At 32.7% G+C, this 23,590-nt stretch overlaps 2 protein-coding genes across 3 annotated transcripts in view; one reads left to right on the top strand and one right to left on the bottom strand.

Moving 5' to 3' along the window:
• Window positions 1-3,702: 3,702 nt before the first annotated feature.
• On the top strand, window positions 3,703-14,211 carry LOC121410213. The gene is made up of 7 exons (XM_041602143.1): window positions 3,703-4,212; window positions 9,024-9,084; window positions 10,737-10,790; window positions 12,338-12,459; window positions 12,792-12,884; window positions 13,263-13,334; window positions 14,067-14,211. The coding sequence occupies exons 1-7, from the start codon at window positions 4,141-4,143 to the stop codon at window positions 14,178-14,180; spliced, it is 588 nt and encodes a 195-aa protein (XP_041458077.1). The 5' UTR covers window positions 3,703-4,140; the 3' UTR covers window positions 14,181-14,211.
• A 195-nt stretch (window positions 14,212-14,406) lies between these two features.
• The window catches only part of LOC121410212 (ATP-binding cassette sub-family C member 9-like), a 59,598-nt gene continuing 50,414 nt past the window's right edge, over window positions 14,407-23,590 (bottom strand). For both annotated transcript variants that reach the window (XM_041602141.1, XM_041602142.1), the window contains exons 19-32: window positions 23,261-23,430; window positions 22,853-22,922; window positions 22,232-22,389; window positions 21,426-21,518; window positions 21,000-21,102; window positions 20,085-20,204; window positions 19,333-19,444; window positions 17,978-18,108; window positions 17,476-17,554; window positions 17,032-17,140; window positions 16,541-16,644; window positions 15,895-16,028; window positions 15,568-15,630; window positions 14,407-15,177 (exon numbers count right to left, since the gene is read on the bottom strand). In XM_041602141.1, coding sequence (XP_041458075.1) covers window positions 15,040-15,177; window positions 15,568-15,630; window positions 15,895-16,028; window positions 16,541-16,644; window positions 17,032-17,140; window positions 17,476-17,554; window positions 17,978-18,108; window positions 19,333-19,444; window positions 20,085-20,204; window positions 21,000-21,102; window positions 21,426-21,518; window positions 22,232-22,389; window positions 22,853-22,922; window positions 23,261-23,430 — 1,584 coding nt within the window. In that variant the 3' untranslated portion in view covers window positions 14,407-15,039. The remainder of the gene's footprint in view (window positions 15,178-15,567; window positions 15,631-15,894; window positions 16,029-16,540; window positions 16,645-17,031; window positions 17,141-17,475; window positions 17,555-17,977; window positions 18,109-19,332; window positions 19,445-20,084; window positions 20,205-20,999; window positions 21,103-21,425; window positions 21,519-22,231; window positions 22,390-22,852; window positions 22,923-23,260; window positions 23,431-23,590) is intronic.

The following is a 23,590-nucleotide window of genomic DNA, read 5'->3' as shown; positions in this document are numbered from 1 at the left end:
AACCAAGTTGATCAATTAGTTTATTATCGTTAATGCTTATCATCAAATAAATGGAAATGCTAAATGCATTATTGGTAACCTGGTGTGCACTTTTTTTTTTAATCAACGGTTATCTGCTGGCCGTGACACCCCCCCCCCCCCCACTGTTAACAACTAAAACAAGCTAGGGGAAAAGCCGGGGAAAAGGAAAGAAAAAAAAAGGGAAGGAGCGGGGAAAATCGGGGTGGGGCGAGATAGAAGAGGAAGAAAAGTGAAGGGGAGCTCAGGAATAAATTGAAACTATAAAACATTTCAGGTCAAGATATAAAAATTAAAATTTCGCTCGCATTGAGTGAGATAATAATCTTCTCAAGAGGATAGCAGGCAGTAAATCTCTCTCTTTGAAGTGATATGTGAAATACCCTGTGATTGGGAGATTGCCCACAGTACCCCTGGATATAGGTATATAGGCCTATAAATATATATATATTGGCGGTATAGAAGTCAATTGCTTTTCAAGCATTTTGACTACCTACCGCTTTTGACTCTCTATTCAATAGCATCTACCCCTTTTTTAAATATCTGATAGCCAAAAGATATTTTCATTCATTTTTACTAAAAAAATACACGATACAAGTAATGCTCTTTTAAGATCTACTTTGGATATAATTACGATACGCATGCATACATGTGTCACTGCATGCGCTTGTTTGATTTTTCTCTTTTTACTTAAATCAACCTTTTGCTGGGGTACGTGGATTTGACCTTTGATTAAGATTGTTATTCACTCCGTGTAAGTTAAATCATGGTAAAATTTTGTAGACGTATTGTCTATTTTGCGTTCACTGAGATAAAACGCCAACATGAAGTGGCACTTTCATTTATGACTTTACCAAACTTGACATACGACTAATATTGATTTAGTTTAATTCCTGTGGCAAGAAACAAAAATTGTTAAATGCCCTAATATTGAAGAAAATATAAAGATGTTATTTCTTCTAGACAATAAAATAATTGTTTACGTTTTGATAAACGACTGCTAGTCTGATCACTCTGAACAGAACAAACATCATATCATTTGTTACAAATACTACAGTGTTACAAATTTACACCATTCATAAGTTGGGGGTATATGATTATGGTTTAAAATATCACATTAGACTCAGATCTGAAAGTGCTTTAAAATGTGTCAAATTGATTTCAAAATTTGAAATGTCTCTGGCCCGGGGGGGGGACAACTCCCCCCCCCCCCGCTCCCTCACTGAGTCTACCGCTTCTGAATTCTCCCAGGTTGGCAAGTAGGCCTATGGCAAGGGGAACAAAGATTATATATTCGCCCTGTTTATGTTATGTCACGTAATGATATATAGAAAAGGAAGTTCAGTTGCAATTAAAGAATCCTAAAGAGAACAATGTGATAAATGTAGATTAATGTGCATTTACCCGGCCCTCACCATTCTATAATCCCTTACCTTCACCGAGTAATTGACGATTTTTACGAGGCTCCAGTGGAGTACCGTGGGTCACGGCATGGGGGGGGGGTACCAGCAAAAATTTTGAGTCAATATGTTCAGAGCACACAAAGCGCGCTCAGTTGCTAGGAGTATACTGACCTATAAGACAGCGCCATTAAACTGATATGTACATGTATGTCACTGATCAATTAATTTTTGATATTCAGACCTAAAAGGGGACATTATAAGCAAATATTTGTAATCACTATACGTACCTGTCTGGCTAAACAAACAATGCGAGCGCGAAGCGCTAGCTGAATTTTTTTTATATATTAACCCTAAACGGGGATACTTTAAATACTATTTTTTCAAGGAATCCATTAAGAATTTACATATATCTCATTTAAGGTCAAGTCCACCTCAGAAAAATGTTGATTTGAATCAATAGAGAAAAATCAGACAAGCACAATGCTGAAAATTTCATCAAAATCGGGTGTAAAATAAGAAAGTTATGACATTTCAAAGTTTTGCTTATTTTCAACAAAATAGTTACATGAACGAGCCAGTTTCATCTAAATGAGAGAGTCGATGATGTCACTCACTCACTATTTCTTTTGTTTTTTATTGTTTGAATTATAAATTATTTCAATTTTTACGAATTTGACGATTAGGACCTCCTTGCCTGAAACACAAAATGTTAAACTAATTTAATTCCATGTGTTCAGGGAGGAATGAAACTTCATTTCACATGACATGACGAGAAAATAAAAATAATTCATATTTCATATAATAAAATACAAAAGAAATAGTGAGTGAATGATGTCATCAGTTCCCTCATTTGGATGTAACTGGCTCGTTCATATAACTATTTTGTTGAAAATAAGCGAAACTTTAAAATGCCATAACTTTCTTATTTTACATCCGATTTTGATGAAATTTTCAGTGTTATGCTTGTTGAATTTTTCTCAGTTTATTCAAATCAAGTTTTTGTTGGGGTGGACTTGTCCTTTAATCAAATATTGCGAGCGCGAGCTGAATATTTAGCAAATTTAGACCCGAAGAGGGTCATTCTAAGGCTTGTTTGTAGGAATTCACTATGACCATACGTATCTCACTAACTGAATAATGCGAGCACTGAAGCGCGGGCTAAAAATTTTTGATATTCAGATTAGAAAAAGGGACATTTTTAAGGACTGATTTTATGAATTCATGATAGTGAAATTAAAATGGTTTTCCTAACTAAATTCTATTACTGAAAAAATAACTTGTTCGTCCAAAAGGTTAAAAACTATTCGATAAAGGAATTTTATTACTTGGAGTACCACAGAGCAGCCTGTTCTATTTTTATTATTTAGAAACGATATGTCAGAAGGTCTTAATAATGCTGCATGTTCTGTTTATTCTGATGATGTACATGTACTTATCTATGCTACTGGTGATAATATACAAATTGTTCCACTAAATTCCACAAAATACGGCAAATATACACTAGATAAATTATAAAATACATGGCCCTGGGAAGCGGGGGTGCTAGGGGTGCTGAAGCACCCCCAAAATTTTCCTTGGGGCGCTGCGTGTGTGATTTTCTATTGGCAGTACCCCCTGAAAACCTGGTAGGTATGATAAATGACAGAAATGTAATGAAAATGAATTTTGATACACAGTGCTTGAAAATAATGTTTGAATTCACCCCTTTCCGATCTGAATATTAAATATTATCAGCTCGCGCTTTTATAGGTCTAAATCTAATTTTTGTGATTTGAAACAAAAATTTCGGGCCAAAAACCTTTCATTCTGCGATACTTCTGTTATAAAACAATTTGAAAATACGCTATTATATACTGCATTATACATCTCTATAATGCAAAGTTACACAGTTGAAAGTGGCTCATGATTATCCCTGAATATTACATAAGTGACATTGCTCATACGTTATACCTTGTAATGAAAACATGATAAAATGAATTTAGAGATTCGATTTATTGTCCATGAGTAATATGGAAAATTGATTATGGAATTAGATAGATATAAAGCTGATTTTTCGTTATCAAAATCAATATGCTTGATCCTTCTTTCATGAATCATCATAGTTTTTTCACAAAAGTAACGAACCTTGTATAAAAGAGATCAATCCATATCATTACTACATATTAAAAAATTACTGTTACCCCCTTTAAGATATTTTTGTAAAATGATATAGGCCTATAAGCTGAATCCTTCTACGCATTACGGTCTTAATTCAGAGTGTCAGGTTGGTGATACGTGCAATGATTGAAAATCAATGCCGTAATGCAAGAGTGATTATCCACTCGCCTGCTTCAATCTATTTCAAATGCTATGTATACTTATCTTTCTCTTGTCAAAGTCATTACAACCATTCTAAACTTACTTTATGAAGTGTTGGTAGACGTGTATATAATCCAGTTGATTAATAGTCATCAGATCTATCAAACTATATACTGAACCACTTAGTGCTCTTCCAACAAAACTTCATTATTCTGCAAGCGATTTTCGACATTATTGTACTCTTCAAGCAATATCTAAAATTCTACACATTGTGAATCACTATTATGAGCTATATCTTATGGAATCGTTAATCGTATTCATTTGAACTTATTCTTGTGAGATATTTCAGAGGAAAAATATATTGTTTTGTTTCTTATCTTTAACTCGAGGCATATATGATCATCACATCAGACTGGTTACCATGGCAATCATCAAACAATGTTGCTGTTGCAGCGTTAGGAGAGGATCTATAATCACTGGCATTTACGGAATAGTAAGTTTTATCAATTTTGTTGACAAAATTAAATATAGATATGTTTTCACCCCAAGGTGATATCAATACAAAATAATCGAAATCCTTATGTTCATCCTTTGATATCAGAGTCTGAAATGAAATTTTATTAACACTGTCTTCATGATCTTAATTTCATAGTTTGATACAAATACATAAACAGAAGCGGCACCCATTGTATTTGGAGAAATAATGTTCAAGACCATAGGCGGCGGAAGCGGGGGGGACGGGGGGGACGTGTCCCCCCCTAAATTTGTACTTGATGACCTTTTTTTTTTTTTTTTTTTTTTTTTTTTTTTTTTGCTTGTCAATTTATTTTCCTACGCGTCCCCCCTAAAATTTTTAGGTTGAGAACCTTTTTTTTTTTTTTTTTTAGCTTGTCAAATTTTTTTCTTGGGTTGTCCCCTCCTAAAATTTTTGGCTTCCGCCGCCAATGTTCAAGACTCGTACATAATTTTATACAAATTTTGCCACCATTCTAAAAGACACATCGAGAATTAATTGGTTACAAAATATTCAGAATTTAAAAAAAAAAGTATGATGATAAGAAACATTCCCTTAGTTTTTACTAAAAATCAAGAAATATTTGTGTAAATATTGTGTTCGATTAGTATGGGATAGTGTTGTGTTTTATTTTTAAATCATGTTTTCTAGTATTAATTCACCTAGCTCTCCGATCACTGAATTTTAATAGTACAGTTCGAATAAATTTTGATATTACCGCTGATGATGTATATGTTTAATCGATGTGTTAGTACAAATATATTTACAACAATTGCTTCTACAGAGGATTTTAGGAAAAGTTATTCAATAAATAAGGAGATATCAGATAAAAAAAAATAATAAAAACATGAAAAATCCACCGAGTCAAATCGTTAAATGGTTCGGTGAAATCAATCATAATGACGCAATTTTTCAAAGGCAAAAAAGTAGGAAAGAAAACGTACAATGATTAGAAGAAAAAAAGTTATATACGAAGATGTCTGATAGAGCAATTATGAAGGGACGTAATAGGGGGCGGGGTCACTGTACTAGAGCAAAAAAATCCGTTATATCATGCTTTGACACTGAAACAATAACATGATGTTAAAAATCGAAGCTCGTGAAAAGAAGATGCGATTCTTGTGGCAAATTAGTTACCTCATTCGCGGGCCATTCGGAAGGAGGTCAAAACATTTCAAAAGTCCATGCACACCAACAAATATTGGGTAAAAGTGCTCCATGAGGGTAATTATGTGTCCAACCAACATTAGGCATTTCTTTGGGGCATTTTTATTTCTTCATTGTAAAGTCCATTCTACAGTAATTGCTGCTTATTTTTTAACCGTACTGGACAATATGCTTCCCGCATTGGGAAAGATACTGCCCTAAATTGGTTGGACACATAATTACCCTCTTGGTGGTAAAATGTTACACAATATTTTTTTGCAGTGTGATGGGCATACTTATAAACTTACTTCCTATATTGTTGTCGATATTATAATGGCTTGTATATTATCATTCCACTTTCCATTAAATGAATATTTTCGACATCTTGGGTAATCTGGATTTCTTAATGAGGCACGCCCACTATAAGGTCGAGTTAATTTCAAATAATTATAAAGCGGTATACAAAAAATGTTACTTAGATTGAAAATATAACATTTCCAGTGTTCCACGAAGCAGCAGATGCATTAAATATTATGAAATATTAAATCAAAACATGAATATGAATAGTCTGTTATGATCGGTCTGCGTTGAGCACTCAGTGATAATCCATCCAGCTTTCAAAATGTGATCATTAACCTGGCTATCTGAAACAAAGTATGCTTTATAGATTGGCATTTAGGTAGTAATTAGATGATAGTTAAACCAAGTCTCACCGTGTCATCCATCCTGTCACTGCAGCCTCAAGCGATGACATGTGCAATGATTACTGCCATGATCAGATGGTTTACAGATTGTCGCATTGCTATTATATGGATTGTACATTTATACTATTAAAAATGGTGTACATTTAAGCTTACTAATTTTGTTGGGAGTTGTTGACATCATCGTCAATTTTTTTAAACAGAAAACATCGCACCATCAAGATATTACTGTCTACCCCCAATGTAAATTGCTTTGTACAGTGTTCAGTTTGATGATGTCTTTACATGTGAGGGGCTATTAAAGGGGTACTTCAGGCTAAAAACAATATAATAAAATTCTCCAAGCAAAATGCTGAAAATTAATGAAAATGTTATAACAAAATGTTTTCCAGATTTAGCTATATTTTGAGAAAGCATTCATACACGTCGTCATGAATATTTATTAGGTGAAGTGATGATGTCACTTTCCCAGTTTCCCTTTTTTTATGCTATTATATGAAAAAATAACTATTGATAATACATATACATGTGTGTATGATATGCCCCTCATAATTTATAATACAATAAGTTACAGCAATGAGTATCTTAAAGGTATTGCTTAACTTTGTGAGCAGCCGATTTAAAAAATTATCAAACCAAGATGAATCATGTGTACAAGTGCATGTATTAGAACTAATAAACCCTGAAAACAACCATTATTGAGAATGAAAAGCTTAAACTACAAGGCAAACGCCGATTATGTAAATAGGTGTCTTATAGACACCTAAATATTACACATAAGTGTATGGGATGAAATTAAGATGGTGTTTCTGGTCACTTTATATCTCAATTTTTGAAACATTAAATAAATATTTTCGAACGCAATTTTCTCTGGGCTTCATTTTTGTAACATATCGCAGACACAGGTGACAAGTGTGACCTTCTAGCTCAGATTTTTTTAAAGTCAAACCAATGTTAACCAATCACTTTAAATGTTAAATCAGTTTTCAATCTATTTTTACGTTCTTGGAGGATAAAATTGGAATAAACATAATTTCATGTAATAAGATCCAAAAGACCAAGTGAGGATGTGCCATCATCAGTTTGTTAAATGAATATTAATGAAGACATCCATAGAACTGTTTCACCGATATAATGCAAATCTTCAAAGCGCCTTTATTTTATTCTTTCTGCGATTTAGGTCAAATTTTCAGTGTTGCCTCTGTCTGATTTTCCTTATCTGTTCAAATCATATTATTTTCAGTCTAAAATGCTCCCTTAAACCCGATTTACAGGATTAAACTTGTCAATTTGCATTTCAGATTGAGCAATCTGAAACAAACTATGGGTTTTCCGAATGGGAGATTTGTAATCTAGGGGCTGTAATTCCACTTGTTTACATTCTCTCTTAAATTCAAAAGTGGATGGGGCTAAAAGCAGGCAGGGATCCATGGGACAGGTATGCTTATCCCCCCCCCCTATTGAGACCTCCCTTTTTGCTCGTAATTTTCCTCATAAGTGACCCCTCCGTCATAAACACTGGATCCAGCGCTGAATAAACTTTCATTTTTTGATGCAGAATAGATTAGTGAAAATTATTACTTCTACCTCAGATAATGATGCAGTCATTTCCTTAGGTAGTGTTACAGGAAGCGGACGAGGGCGATTGCCCTGAAGGCACTACATGCCCCCACCCTGTAAAATTGAATAAGTGAAGGAGAATCACATGAATGTCACATTGATGTTGTATGATTATCTCTCACCCCCCCCCCTTCGCTCCTCCAAAAAGATGAATTATTTGGTAAAAGAAGGGGAAAGGAAATTTGTGGGATACGTTACATTGAGTGAAAAATTGCATATTAGCTGTATGAAAATCGCGAAAAAACAATTCCGCTCATTTATATAATTTATTTTTATAAGAATACCTGGGCATATCATTGCAAGGGTATTCCTCTTTGACATCAAGGTACAATGGTTCTCAATACTCATAGCCATTGATGGGGTTCATCACTACAATTCATTTTATTAAATTTGACATGTTAGCTGAGAGAACTGCTGGGAAAACTATTGCTCATTGACTAGTCCCCGACCATGACCAGGCTCACTGGTCAATGGAATATGATCAAGGTTATTCAGGAATAATTATGAAGAGTAGAGAGGGAAAAACAAGGAGAATATGCATTTTATCTTCACTTTGTTTCCATTCATTTACACTTTTTTTGGTTGCTGTTTTTGCATTCATACTTTATAAACATGTAAAGGTAAGTGTGTGTGTGGGGGGGGGGGTAGACTCTTTCCACTACTACTACTACTACTACTACTACTACTACTACTACTACTACTGTTACTACTACTACTACTACTACTACTACTACTACTACTACTACTACTACTACTACTACTACTGCTACTACTACTGTTACTACTACTACTACTACTACTACTGCTGCTGCTGCTGCTACTACTGTAGTAGTAGTAGCAGCAGCAGTAGTAGAAGTAGTAGTAGTAGTAACAGTAGTAGTAGTAGTAGTAGTAGAAGTAGAAGAAGAAGATGATGATGATGACGATGATGATGAAAGTAGTAGTACACTGTAAAAACTGTGGTGTTAAAACTGACACCAATTGGTGTTAATAGAGTACCACACCCTGAGGTGTAAAAATTGCACCCTAAATATTGAACATAACACCAACGAGTGTAAATGTAACAACTAAATGTGTTGTAAGAACACCTATAGGTGTAAAACTAACACCACCAATATAACACCGGTGTAAAATAACTGGTGTGGTCCTCTATGTACACCGGTTAACACCACAGTTTTTGCTGTGTAGTGGTAGTAGTAGTGGTGGAAGTAGTAGTATTATAGTAGTAATAGTAATAGTAGTAATAATAGTAGTAGTGGTGGTGGTGGTGTCGGTGGTGGTGTTGTAATGTTTATGAGTATATTTTCTTTTTATTTACCATAGCTCTATTCTATCATCATAATAGCACATACAGCCCTGCTGTTTAAAGCTTATTCTGTATGGGGTAAGTTTTGTATAATTATTATCTACACTCAGCAAAAAAGTTCTTGGACACTTAAAAAAGTTTAAATATTCCATATAGATATTTGATTAAAGGCAAATTATTGTATGTCAACATGACCAGACAATATTCCTCTTCCAATATGACATGACATTTTCATGTGAACAGTCATGCATGAGTGGTTAAATGCTTCAAACAATAGCAATGTCAGCAAAAATAATTGCAAGAAATGGACCATTCAAATGCTAATGATCATGGCCATCCTGTAGGCATACATTCAGCAATTTCAACATGTGTTTATCATTTGAATTGAATGCTATAGGGATGCATCATGAGATGCATAATGAGATGGATCATTTGGACACTCACTTTCAAGATGAAGCTTTCCAACCAAGAGCATGCAAGAGCAATAGTAATGTTGCAGTCTGAGCAGTCATTTAGACAAGTGGCTCGATATTTCCAAGTTTCCCCAACAACAATTTTAAATTTGAACCAGCGGTTTTTGGCTACTAATGAAGTTAGAGATCGTCCTAGGAGTGGTCGACTTAGGGCCACTACCCCTGCAGTAGATAGGAGGATAATGATAATTTTCTTATGCTTATGCCAAGATACTAAAATTTGACATTTTGTTCATCGACTAACTTTGACTTAAAATTCCAGTGGAATAGCGATGCATCCAATGTGGATAATTTTCTCTTCACTATTAGAGTGGTATTTGACTTTAAGTTTGCTTTTATCGTTTAATGGATATTTATGCCAAACAAACTTTCACAACTGAAACAATGACTGATCGTTTGCTAGCATTTTTTTTTTTACTGACATTGCTATTGTTAAATGCCTGTAACCAGCCATGCACTGACTGATCCATTTCTTGCAATTTTCTTTTACTGTCATTGCAATTGTTTAAAGCTTTTAACCACCCATGTGTGATATCCCCGACTAGAAAGTAATGAAATGTCTGAATGCAAAGACTAACACAAAGAACTGCATACATAATAGCCACGATTGTGTAACAGTGACGTTGTAATTGCAAACACACAAGTAAAGTTATGAAACTTTTATTTCAAGCCTAGAACTGAGTTATTCAGTCGCGTGAACTATGAAGTGGCATGTCTGAGGAATGACTGATTATGATTTGGACTGATTCGAAGCTTAGATGTTAAACCATGCATGACTGTTCACATGAAAATATCATGTCATACTGGAAGAGGAATATTTTCTGGTCATGTTGACATACAATAATTTGCCTTTAATCAAATATTTATATGTAATATTTTAACTTCTATAAGTGTCCAAGAACTTTTTTTGCTGAGTGTATTACACTGGAATAACATTTTGTTAACTTAACTAGTATTAATTTAGATTAGTTTATAAGTATTGGGAATTCATTCAAACTTTAATTGCTTAAAGCATTCATTTGAGATGACAATAATGATCCACATTCTTTGCATTGCACCGTACTTCTGCTTAAACATTCATGTAGGCAGGCTCATCCAATGATCCTACACATCTGCTAAAATAAGTCATATGTCAGTCAATAACCCTATAGATATTTATTATGACTTTACGAACATAGGGTTAAAGAGTAGAATATTTGATACTAAAAGACAATCAAATCGATTTACTGCCATTTTTGTATATTCTGGATCCTACAGATCTCAGAGGCAAAATCGAACCTCATTTTGTCGTCAAGCAATTTTACAAGATCGGTGAGTGTATAGTAATATTAACAGTATGACTGCAAGCGTAATAACCCCTTCATTAATTTCAATGGACATTAGAACTTTTGTTTCTTTTATAGTCATTATCTACCAATTCTTTAGTCGTAAGGAAAATAAAAAAAAATACAATCTATCATCTTTTATTCCATATTCTTTTAATTCAATAAAAGGAAAAGTACAGAGACAATTTTAACAAGTACAGAAAACCCAGTAAAATTGCAATTTCTTTCAGAAATACCCCCTTATTCCCCTGAGCCAGGATAATGAGTTTACTCATGTTCATTACAGTATATCATGGTTATATCAGAAATATTATTTTAAGAATTTTCACTTGGAAAATGGGATTAACAGAATTTAACATTGAAAATTTTCCGGAACAGAACAGTTGATACATACATTACAAACTTATGAAATACATGGACTTAAACCTACAGGTCACAACATATTATTTTGTTGACAATATTATTTCTCAAAAGATTAAAAATTGAATATTCACTCTTTTGAAACGATTCCCTAAATTACAATTTCATTCGAATTAGATCCAACATTCTTTAACAAAATTACACAAATATTTTTTTTCCAGATTAACATTATAAGCATGATAAAAGGTTAAACACCAAGTCGCCTACATAATCATTACAAATAAAAGTAATTACAACGCAAGTAACACATTATTCAACAATTCAATTATTTTATTGTCATTAGAAACCAGTCCATAGCAATTAAACAGATCCATTCTAGATCACTTGAAATATTGACTCTAACTTTATGCATCATGCGAATACATAATTAACAAACAATATTTTATTTTGTCATTATCATGTAGTACACACTAAGAAATGTGGGTTCAACTTTGCATGTTGATAATATTCTTATTATCATGAAATGTGCAGACCAATCTTAAACTGTGATTACCTTAAAAAGGTTCAATTTACACATACTATTCACTTTTCAAAAAGAAGAGTCTTTAAAGGTTCTCCAGGTGTGACACTGGTTAAGGTGCAAAGTTCAACTTATTTTTGAAGTATACAAAAATATTGTGAATAAAAACGTAAATTTTGTATTAGACAAATAAGAAACGTAACCAAAATAACGAATGTAAAAATATTTGAGTATATTTCTTTGAAAAAATACTATAACCCACCTAAATCATACATACGTCCCTTATACAGGGCACTGGGTACCATTTTTAAGTGGGAATGCTGATGTAAATTTGAAAAGAAAAAAAAAAGGTTTTCGCTACAAAAAAAAGAAGTCATATGGTTGCGAAAATTAAATAAACAAAAAAACTTCACTATAACGGTCATTTTGGTAACATTTTCCAATTTTTACACATCTTCCAGAACAATTGGAGGTGCTGACTATGGAAAATACACTCAGCACCCAAAATAAATTTTTGGGGGTGCTTCAGCACCCAAGCATCCCCGCTTCCCAGGGCCATGTCATCATGTTAAGCAAATGAATAAAAATCACCAATCAATTTTGAGATTGTAAGAAATATTTTCATTCCTAACACTTCTGATTTCTGTTCATAGGAGATATAATCAGTGAAATTGAAGACCAGGATCGAACTGAATTTTATGGCAGGATATTTGCTTTGCTGTTTTTCGTTATATACCTAATCGTTTCCATCATGTTGGTGTTTGCAGCATGTAGGGTAAGTATTTCATATCATTAAAATGAATATTTCATAGTGAAACAAAACTTATAAATAATAAAAAATATGTTGACACAACGTTGACTTTACAAGACCACTCGACTATATCACGTACCTTAAGCCCCTGACTGATACTTTTTTAACGAAAAAATATTATTTTAGTTATTTCCAAATACTATTTTAAGTATTTTCTTAAATTTAACATTGAAGCTTAAAAATATGCTACTTGCCCGATGAGCTAAAGGATGAACAAATTATTTAGATTAATGATTGATTAAATAATCAACCAGTCTTTCAGTGTAAATATTAGAAATATCCGTTTTATTTTCCAGCGCTACCGATTTCTAGTTCTTCCTTTCTTAATTGTGCTATGCTGCCTGGTCGTTTTACATTTCATCACAATTGTAGAGGTGTTTGGAGCCATGGTAAGAGTAACTTTTCATTTTTCCCATAAAGGAACGAAATAATAAGCAATATTTATTAATAATCAAATCATTTTAGGAAAAGCATGAAATTAATCTAAAGGAAACTCCCTTAAAAATGAAGTCATGCTAGATAATACAAGAAAAATACACACCATTTGGAAAAGGTATATATGCAATATCATTTCACTGTGAACACAAATATTATGTAAATAAAAGTTACGCTCTATTCCTTCCCACACAATCAGATAATCTCCCTCCGCATTCGATCAAACTTCAATCTAATTTTCCCAACGTTATTTTCAATTCAATAATGATGAAAGTATGTAATTTTACTTATTTATAATCATTATGGAATGTGGATATTATATTTGCTTACAGCTCCAGATGTCCATAATGGGAATCTCTCTTGTTTTGCCTCTGGCATTTCACATCACATCTACACTCGTTGATGTAAGTTTTGTAGTAATATTATGTGTTATGGGATGTATTGTGAATAATGCACTGTGATCTAGAAGAAACAGCCAGAGCAACCAATCATACTAAGATGCTCCCATAAAAATAAAAATAAACAACATATTATGCCTTAAAAAACTTTATTTTTGGTTAGTTATTTCATTTTTTTTTTGGGGGGGTCTATTCTTTAACCAAATCCTTCAACACTCTATCCCTTTTTACATAGTCACCAAGTAACGTAAACCGAACAAAGGACCACAAATTTAGAGTTAAATATTTTAGTTTCATTCCCAGCATTCCTTCACTCATTATCATTCAACAATATGTACAAATTATGGTTTAGGATATCAAAAAATGAAATTACTGTGGCCGGTATCCCAAAGAAAGAGCTATATGCTTATAAATGCAATTTTGTTGTATGATAACAGATGTTCAAAGTAGAATACACTAATATGAAAAGATTAAAAAACTAAGGAACAAAAACTGAAATAAAAAAAAAATCAGCTAGTTACAAAAACTTAAAATAAGCCGATTTATTTAATAAAAAATATCTAAGTAGGTTTAAATTAACTTCATATTGTATTTGAATTTTGATATTCTACAATTGTCTTCACTTTTGCTTTCTTCTCGTTTTTATATGCACGAGTATTTATTTTTGGAGAAATTATGCAGGTAAATATTACTTGTAATTCTCGCTTTCTTGTTCCCTTCTCTATCGTAATGATTCAGTTATCATGCGTTTTATGCGTCGTTTCTTTGTTTCAACAAATTCAACAACAACGGAGAGAAGATGAGAGAGGACCTCGGCCACCTTCAAGATCTAGATCAAGAAGACCTACATAATAATACCATCTAACATTAAGATGTCACCCAATTAAGTCATTTTTAAGAGTCCTTTATAAAAAAAATTGAACTTCATTGCATGAATATGGCCTATTTTTATTTCACAATTTGTATACCATTTTATTGATTTGATATTCATATGCATACAATTTTTTTATCAATTGTTTAATAATTTCATTCATTTTATTCATTTATTTAATTATTTTATTCATTTTTTTTTTTTGGGGGGGGGGTCATCAACTGAGACTTAAGTTAGAAAGTCATAATCCGATATTTCGTTCAATACATAAAGAGTACGCTCATGAGTATGAATTGTAGTGAATACACAGATAAAATAACTTATGTTCAATGTCATAGCATGGATATGAAGTGTGAAAAAACACCCAGGAAAATCACATTCTTTTTAAGAATAGTATTTACCATTGTTTTCTAATGGAAAACAAACTTTGTCTTGAAGATCCGGAATAACGATGCTGTTCAGTTATGCACATGAATCGTAAATCTGATTTTTTTTTCTAAATCATTCAGTTTTGTATAGAGTTTTCTCAAGTTGCTACCCTTTAACCCCTTCTTTTTAACTTAAAGTCATAATTGTTGTATATAAAATTTGTATTGTTGCAAATAAAGAACTTGTTCATACCAAGTATTTCAAGATTTACTGAAACGAAATTTTCTGTTACACCGCATTCATACCATCAATTTACTCATAAACATGCTAAAATAAGGCCTATGTAAACTCTGGATACCTTACTTACCCTTTAGCTTTAACGCTTACTCTAACAATGCATAACAACATACATAATAATCAATTATTCCAACAAATACTTCCAACAATATAGACACTTGTAAATGAGAGTGATTAAGACTTGGCTCTAACGAGAGACGCGAATATGCTATCTTCTTTAGCTAACAGAGATTCCGGTGTTCCAAGTTCAGCAACATGTCCTTCGGAAAGTACCACTATCTGATCTGAGTCCAGTATAGTCGATACTCGATGCTGTTAAAACAATTATAATTTGCATTAAATATTTAAACTGCATTTTAAAAGAAATGATTATGTCTGATGTCCACTTTTACGTCAAATCAGCATTTATTTAAATTTCGTTTCCACTCTTTCGTCTTCTTCACCTGTTCTGTTTATTTTTTGGGGGGTACTATTTACCCTTCTTCATTTTGTCTTTAACTTCATTTGTCTGACCAATTTATCAATCTTCTGTACTTTTGTCTCTGTTAGTTAGATAATCAAACATTACAATCATGGCTGATGACCAATTTAGGGTTTTCTTGGACATGCCTTTGTAAAACAAGAACAAGGATGATACATGTTTGTTAAATTCTCTTTACATCGGTTTACGAAAAAAATCAATGATTATAACTGAATACTTACTGCGATTGTAATGACTGTTTCCTCCTTAAAAGCAGTTGCGACCACTTCTTGTAAAATGGCATCCTTTGAAAGAATAAATCAATACTTGACAAATAACAGTGTTACAAATTAATATTTTGTAGGATTAGCATTATAAATGTTATGTAAAGGATTAGCTGAACTTATACTTTAATAAATGACGCACTCTAAAAATTTCATCATATGAAGCAGAGTATAATAAAAGAGAAGGGCCATTTTGAATTTTGTTCAGTATAGAATTGTCACGAATATTTAATTACTTAAATTACATAAAGGTGATTATAGGGAGTGTGTATTATATATAGTTACCGTGTGGACATCAATTGAGGCCGTGGCTTCGTCCATGATCAAAATGCGAGATTTCTTTAGCATAGCACGAGCAAGACAGAAGAGTTGTTTTTCACCTACGCTGAAATTATCTCCTCCCTCGTACACCATTGAGTCTACAGATTCAAAATTCCGTAATCAAGAGAGAGAGAGATAAAAAAAACATGTCAAAATCAACAATGTTTCATGTGATACGAAACTATTTCGTTGGCAGTTGTAGCGATGTAAAGATTTGTTTTTATAAATGGTGGTGGAGATATCTTTACCTGATTGCTAAGAAAGCACGAATGCTTGTAAGCAAGCAATCAGAGGACCGATGGATTAAGGTCCTCTCTGATGGACCTGGTAATGAGGATTGATGCCTTGCCGCACCAAATGGGAATCAAACCCAGATCACCAGCATCCGAAACCGGGTCCGGAACCCCCGCTCTACCGACTGAGTTATCGCTCCTCAGAAATTTATTATTATTTATTTTTGTTTTTATCACAACCAAAACATTTTGCCGTCATTATGAATTATGTTTTAATCTCGTTTATATGGTTTTACATTTTCATATAGATTTATTACACGTTTCTATTACCTAACCTCTTGAAAATCTTAAAGGTAGGTATAAATTGAAGATCTTACCGAGACTGTTCGGAAGATCGCTCACAAGCTTCTTAAGTTGAGCAATTTCCAAAGCATCCCATATCTCCGTATCAGTTCGTCTTTTCTCAGGATCCAAATTAAATCTGTATCATTGTATTATAAAAAAACAACATCAAAATTAATGATAAAAAATGTTCGTGTTGTGTTCATTCATACAAATGGGTCGGATAATGCCGTAGCTGATTAACTGATATTAATTACGAAGTCTGTATTTGGAACCTTTTTTAGCTAAATTATTGGTTATGATGGCTGCATCAGTCTTATATATTTTCCATGAATTCTTTCTATTATACGAATGTCAGCTGGAGACTTCATGTATATTTCTATCATAATGGAGAATCGATTCAATCAGAACATTTCCGAAAATAATTTTGTTATATCTGATAACACATGAGAACAAATTTACCTGACTATTTTTGTTACAGCGGGAAGTTAAATTTGAAATATAATCATAAAATAAAGGGACTTACCGTACTGTGCCTGTGAACATGACTGGGTCTTGAGGTATGATAGCAAGGCGACCTCTTAAATCGGTTAGTGATAGCTTGGAAATATCTACTCCATCGATTTTAATCACTCCTGAAGATAAAATGCATAGATATGTTTCTGAGGTTTATAGCTTTGTCAGTATTATATGTATACAGTAAATTGGATGATGCCAGATTCATGACCATTTTCTCTGCCGTCCTTTGTGCTATACAGTTGGAACATTTATTAAAAATGGACAATAACAATTTGATATCAACATATTCCACTTTCGGGAACTAATTTCAGGCGTGATTGATGTTAATCATAAATAATCGTGCATAATAATGGATATAAAGGCTTACATATCAATAAATATCTGAGAGAAGTTAATGTATTTTTATATGGATCTCTAATCTTTAGTTTTACAAGAATAACAAAGAACTTACCTTTAAACGTATCGATGATTCGGAAAAGTGTTAATGTCAGAGATGATTTCCCACTTCCCGTTCGCCCACATATACCAACCTAAGAAAAATGTAGATTTAAAATATAATAAGATATGCAAGCTTATACATATTCGATGGAATTACCTCTCACAATTAAAGTGATATGCTTTGTTTAAATTGATTCATTTCTTTATAGCAATAGCAGTCCTCCAGTCGGTAATATTTTGTTCCTGTCAAATAGCTGAATTAAATAAACAATTAATAAAGTAAATATTGATGTCGAGTCTGCATTGAATCACAATTAGTCTATCAATTGTGATGGGGTAATACATATTGAAGACATTACATTAGTAACACCTTACTTGTATATCTTATCTAGTATCTCGACTTCAGTTTAAATCGGGGACATAATTGACATTTATCAATTCTTTTTTTGAATTTTTGATATCACACATAATTACATGATACAGCAAATCTGTATGGATGTTTATGTTGGTTATACCTTCATTCCTGGTTTGAAATCAATATTGACTCCTTGAAGAACAGCAGGTAAATTAGCTGCATACCTAGCATACACTCGATTGTATGTAACATGACCTTTGTCAGGCCAGGAAGGCTTTGGCGTAATAGAACCTGTATACAAATAAAGATGTTCGATTATCAAAATTACTGATATCAATGACCATGATGATGTGTATTTGTATTGTAACGATGTGTATTTGTATTGTATTGTATTTGTATGGCATTTTAAAATTTCGATGAATAAAAAAAAGTTATATGCCCATTCAGGTTGGTATGCAAAATGAAGGAACCGATGAGGACACAAAACTTTTTTTTAACAATTAACGAACTTTCTAAATGCCATAATTTTCTTTCTTTAAATCAAATTTTAATGAAATTTCAGTGTTTGATTAATCACTTTTTATTAAAATCATTTTCAAGTGGGTTGGAATTAGCCATTCAGAGAATTCTAGAAAGTTGTTATGTGGTGCTCATCCGGCCTCTTGCAACGAAATTTAACACAATATTTAATTTCAGCCCATTTGACACTGTAATGAATTATATTGGTGACATAAATTGAGGAAACAGAATTGAAACTGATTTATGAATAAATTTCGTATAAATTAGCATGAAAAATATTCTAGTCCAAATTTCTAAATTCTGTGTAGAACCTTAGTAAACCTCGTGTAGTTCTCAGATGGAAGAATACAAAGTCAACATCGGTTAACAGATCAAGAAAAAGAGCCATTTTCTGTGATTTATGAAATTTCGCATAAATTAGCACAATTAATTTTCTAATCAAAATTTCAAAATTCTGTCAACAAATTTGGTGAACTTCATGAAACTCTACCAGATGGAAGAAAAAAAAATCAAAGTCGGTCAACAATAAAGAAGAAGAAGCATTTTAAGTGAATTGTTGAAAATACATGTATGCATAAATTATTTTCCCATAAATAAGAATTTGTTCTAGTCAAAATTTCAAAATTCTGAGAAGAAGTTTGGTGAACCTCATGAAGCTCTACCAGAAGGAAGAAAAAAAAATCGGTTGACAAATAAGAAGAAGCAATTTTTTGATAAATGTGCATAAATTAGCATATTCATTTTCAATATTCTGTGTAATGGTTTTGAATCCCCCTATCATACAAAGCGAACAGAATTGAAATCGGACTTGAAATGACAAAGAAGAAGCATTTTGAAATTGTGGACGGACGAGAGACGACGGACGCCACGCCACGGCATAAGCTCATCTGGCCCATCGGACCGGATGAGCCCCCCCCCCAAAAAAAAAAGAGCAGATCGTGGACTAATTCTATTATATATAACGATTTAGTTGAACATAAGTTGATTATTAATTACCTCGGTATTTCTCGTTGTCTACCTTGGTGTAGTATTCAATCCTCTCAACAGAATTCATGCCCATCTCAACACTGGTGGCATTACGAACAACCCATGTCAGGGAATACGCAGCCTACGAAACATAATCAAACATGGTGTCAGATTTTTGAGATTTAGATAAGACTTAGAGGACATTTAATTCTAGAAATTCAACTACAAATTTTCGAGAGAAGTTTTATTTATTTTTTTTTCTAATCTAATCTGTTTCCCCACCTCTGCCTCCTCAATTCCCCTTTTCTCATTTCTACTTTTTCTTTCTTTGTTTCTTTCTTTCTTTCTTTTTTTTTCCTTTCTTTCTTTCTTTTTTCTTTATTCATTCATTCATTCATTCATTTACTAATATTTTTTACTTATCTTCTTCTAAATCAATCTCTCTTTCTCCATCTGCCAGTCTCTCTTTTTTCTATTCATATCGTTATATATTCCTTATTTCCCAAAGTCATGCTAGTCCACTCTTTCTTCCCATTAACGTCTCTCATCTATACAAAAAATATTATTTGTGACCATACCATCTTTTTGTGTTAGCTGGAACATGAGGAGTAAGTATATAATTATTGACGCTATATGTTATCATAATTTCATTTTTAAAATACACACTTTAGACTCATAATATAGAATTGCAACGTTGAGAAATCTCTTAAATAGTGATAGGCCAGGGCTGTAAATTTGTAAGATTACTTTCTCCTATCAATTTGAAAAAAAAATGTATCTACCTTGCATGCATACGTTATTGCAAGACCAACAAGACTAGCTCCAAATGTAGCTGGATGGAGAGACGATGCAGCAAGACTGGTTAGTCCAGCAGCTAGAACCATCATACATCCAGTTAAATCCTTCAAGTAATTAAACCAAAATCATGATATTCACATTTTATAGTACATTGTGCATGTGATGCATGGTGATTTGCTTTGGTATGTTGTTTGGTTTTATTTACCATATTAAAATCAAAACAATATACATGGAACAAAGTTTAATATGAAAAATAACTACAGATATTATCATAATTAAAAATTTTTTTTAAAGATACGGATGGATCAGTCTACTCAGAACCATTAATGGTTCTAGGCACAATAAAGGAAGAAATAAATGATGACCAAGCCATTTTAATCCAAAGTGATCGTGTTCTTTAATATCATATGAAATGAGTTACGCGAGTCGTTATAAGAGTAAAATACATTCACTCTGAAGGTGCAAAATTAGTTATAAACGATAAATCATATTATTTCATCAATTTCCGATATAATCATGTATCTGATTTCATAACACAATCTTGTCACTAAAATCTGGATTTAAAATATACTCCAGTAATGTGAGTTATCATTATTTGATTTTGAAAACACATTCTACAAAACCCAGGGTTATTATGAATGTCATATAGTATAATACTAATTACCATAGTATGATAATTATTTTTATGAATGCTGGATTCCATAATTTCTAAAAGAAATTCAATAATCTTCTTCTCAATTTTGGGTCAGAAGGACAAGTGATGGTTCAGCAAATATTAGGGAATAAACTTGTTTCAGGGGAAAATAATCGACACTGTGTATAATTTATTTATGAAATTTGGTGATATTTTAACCCAAAATGAAGTTAACATTTATAGAGAAAAACACAAGAAAACTTACCAATCGTATCCCTAACCATCGGTTACTGTCTTGCAAGAAACAGAAGGACACATGATTTCTCTCAATTTTACCAATGATATTCTTCTTGAATCTTTTCTGAAGTCTGTACAAATGGAATAAAAAAAAATGAAATGATCTTCATTTACACAGCACACTCTTTAATCCGAGATGGTCTTAATATTGCAATTGTTTGACGAAAGAGAGAATTTATCTCTTGTCCTTGTCGTTTATGTCGTGTATTAAAAAATAATAACCCGATATATTAAAGGTCAAGTCCACCTCATTAAAGTGTTGATTTGAATCCAAAGAGAAAAATCAGACAAGCATAATGCTGAAAATTTCATCAAAATCGGATGTACAATAAGAGAGTTATGACATTTTGTGAAGTGGACCATGATGAAGAAAATGAAATCGAATACACTTTACCTGTATGCTCGTATAGTAGTAAGACCTCCAAGCGTCTCAGAGAAATGAGAAAAAACAGGTGAGTTTGAAATACTCACTAACCGTTGCATTTCCCTGTATAGGTCAATTAAAATAAAGGTTTAAACTGCGAAATATCTTCAAACAAAGTTAAAAGTGACTTAATTTACATTATGTCAAAATCAATGCTTTTGTTATTCATAAACAACTGATCCAAACACGTTTTCGTGCATATTTACTATTCTGTTCCAAAAAAGTATAGTGATGTGATGATAAACTATACTACTACTACTATACTACTACTACTACTACTACTACTACTACTACTACTACTTCTACCACTACTACTACTACTACAACTACAACTACTTCTACCACTACTACTACTACTACTACTACAACTACTACTGCTGCTGCTGCTGCTGCTGTACTACTACTATACTACTACTACTACTCCTACTACTACTGGTTCTTCTTCTTCTTCTACTACTACTACTACTACTACTACTATTACTACTACTACTACTAATACTACCACTACTACTACTACTACTACTTCTATTACTACTACCACTACTACTACTACTACTACTACTACTTCATCATAATCTTTTTCTTCCTCCTTCTCTTCATCCTTGCTTATAACCAAGTATATTAGTATTATTTTATACGTGATCTATCTTCAGTTCGCACATACACAACAAAACATTCATTATCAATCTCTTCAACACACATGCTACATAACATTATAAAGAAGAATAAGAGAAGCAAATATGTATTTCATAATAATTATCAGGTGTCTAACTTACCGAGATGTATCGATGAATACTTTCATGAGAATCATGTAAGCCAATGTAATAGGTATCATAGCAACGATGAAATACCAAGAGATGATTGCGTTAACTACTACACCAGCCAAAGTACTCAAGAGAAACTTAAATAAACCCAGGATAAAAGGTCCTTGCGTCTACAAAAAGTACAACAGACAAATATGTGGAAATGAATTTGAGTCTCTGTCATTTCCTTGAGAATTTATATCATAGTCTTTTTCAGCGCTCACTGCATAACATTTATGGCCAATTTACACATGTTATAGTGAACGTATCTGAATATTTTGTTTCATATAAAATAGACTAAATCTAGTTCATGCAAAGTGGAACGTAACCATCCTGAGCATGTTTACAATTTATAGCATTAAAATTAAATATTAAATTCTTCCAGTATCTCGTTTCCTTCCGCTATTTGTGTTGAAGTAACTAGACAAGGGTAAAGGCTCATGCTTTGTAAATTAAAAAGAATTATATCATAAACTTCTGATATGAAAGTATTTGTTCCTTTGTCAGGTTTTTTAATGTGTTGTTAAAGGGACTATTTGGGAAAAAAATGTTGCAAGAAAAAGATTTCTAAAGACCCCTTTCAGTGGGTAATACCTGATCAAGTTTCTGCATATCTGAAGCAAAACGATTCATGATTCGTCCAAGCGGAGTCGTGTCGAAAAATCTACAAGATTACAAAAAAGACAAATTGATATGATTATTGTTTTGCTTGCTTTCCTATACACTAGACGAAATCAATATATGAAAATGTTTACATTATATACTTCATTTCCATAAGGGGTGTGACAATGTTCTCCTCAATCCTCTCCCATGCAGTCCTCATATGAGCTTGTAGAAATACAATCACAATTAAATGGAATGAAAATAAAGCTACGGAAAGTAAAGGATTAATCGATCTGCTCAGTTCTAAGGAAATCTAAGATGAATTTTACATGAATCATCAGTAGTTTTTCCATTAGGTTGTATTTTTATAGTTCCTGTTCTGAGTGGATGGCTACTCACCTCATTGGTGCTCTGAGTATTCTAGTAAGCATCAAATTATGTAGAGTCTTTGAAGCATGAACACACTGGATGAGTAGTATCGTAGTCCATACAGTGCCCAACAGAATATCAGATCCATTCAGAACACAATATATACCCACATACTTCTTTAGCACAGCATTGCTTTCTTCCTACGAATAAAGTTAGCGAAAGGGATTTTTTTTTAAACAAAAATATTTGACACTGCAGGTTGACTCTATATCCTGCCACTGAAGTATTACAGTTTTGACCAAAAACATATTTTCTATGGATGAGCAAATGTCAATAATTAAGTGAGCCAAGTGAGAGAGG

The sequence above is a fragment of the Lytechinus variegatus genome, chromosome 3 (assembly GCF_018143015.1).
Source record: "Lytechinus variegatus isolate NC3 chromosome 3, Lvar_3.0, whole genome shotgun sequence".
NCBI lineage: Eukaryota > Metazoa > Echinodermata > Echinoidea > Temnopleuroida > Toxopneustidae > Lytechinus > Lytechinus variegatus.
Note: the sequence above shows the minus strand (reverse complement) of the source record. Positions and strands in the feature narration are given on the sequence as shown.

Excerpts from the sequence above, each read along its gene's own strand:
- LOC121410213 (XM_041602143.1), top strand. The coding sequence starts at position 4,141 with ATGGCAATCATCAAACAATGTTGCTGTTGCAGCGTTAGGAGAGGATCT. Across the intron at positions 10,791-12,337 it reads CAAGCAATTTTACAAGATCG|GAGATATAATCAGTGAAATT; the intron begins GTGAGTGTATAG and ends TTCTGTTCATAG. Across the intron at positions 13,335-14,066 it reads TCACATCTACACTCGTTGAT|TTATCATGCGTTTTATGCGT; the intron begins GTAAGTTTTGTA and ends GTAATGATTCAG.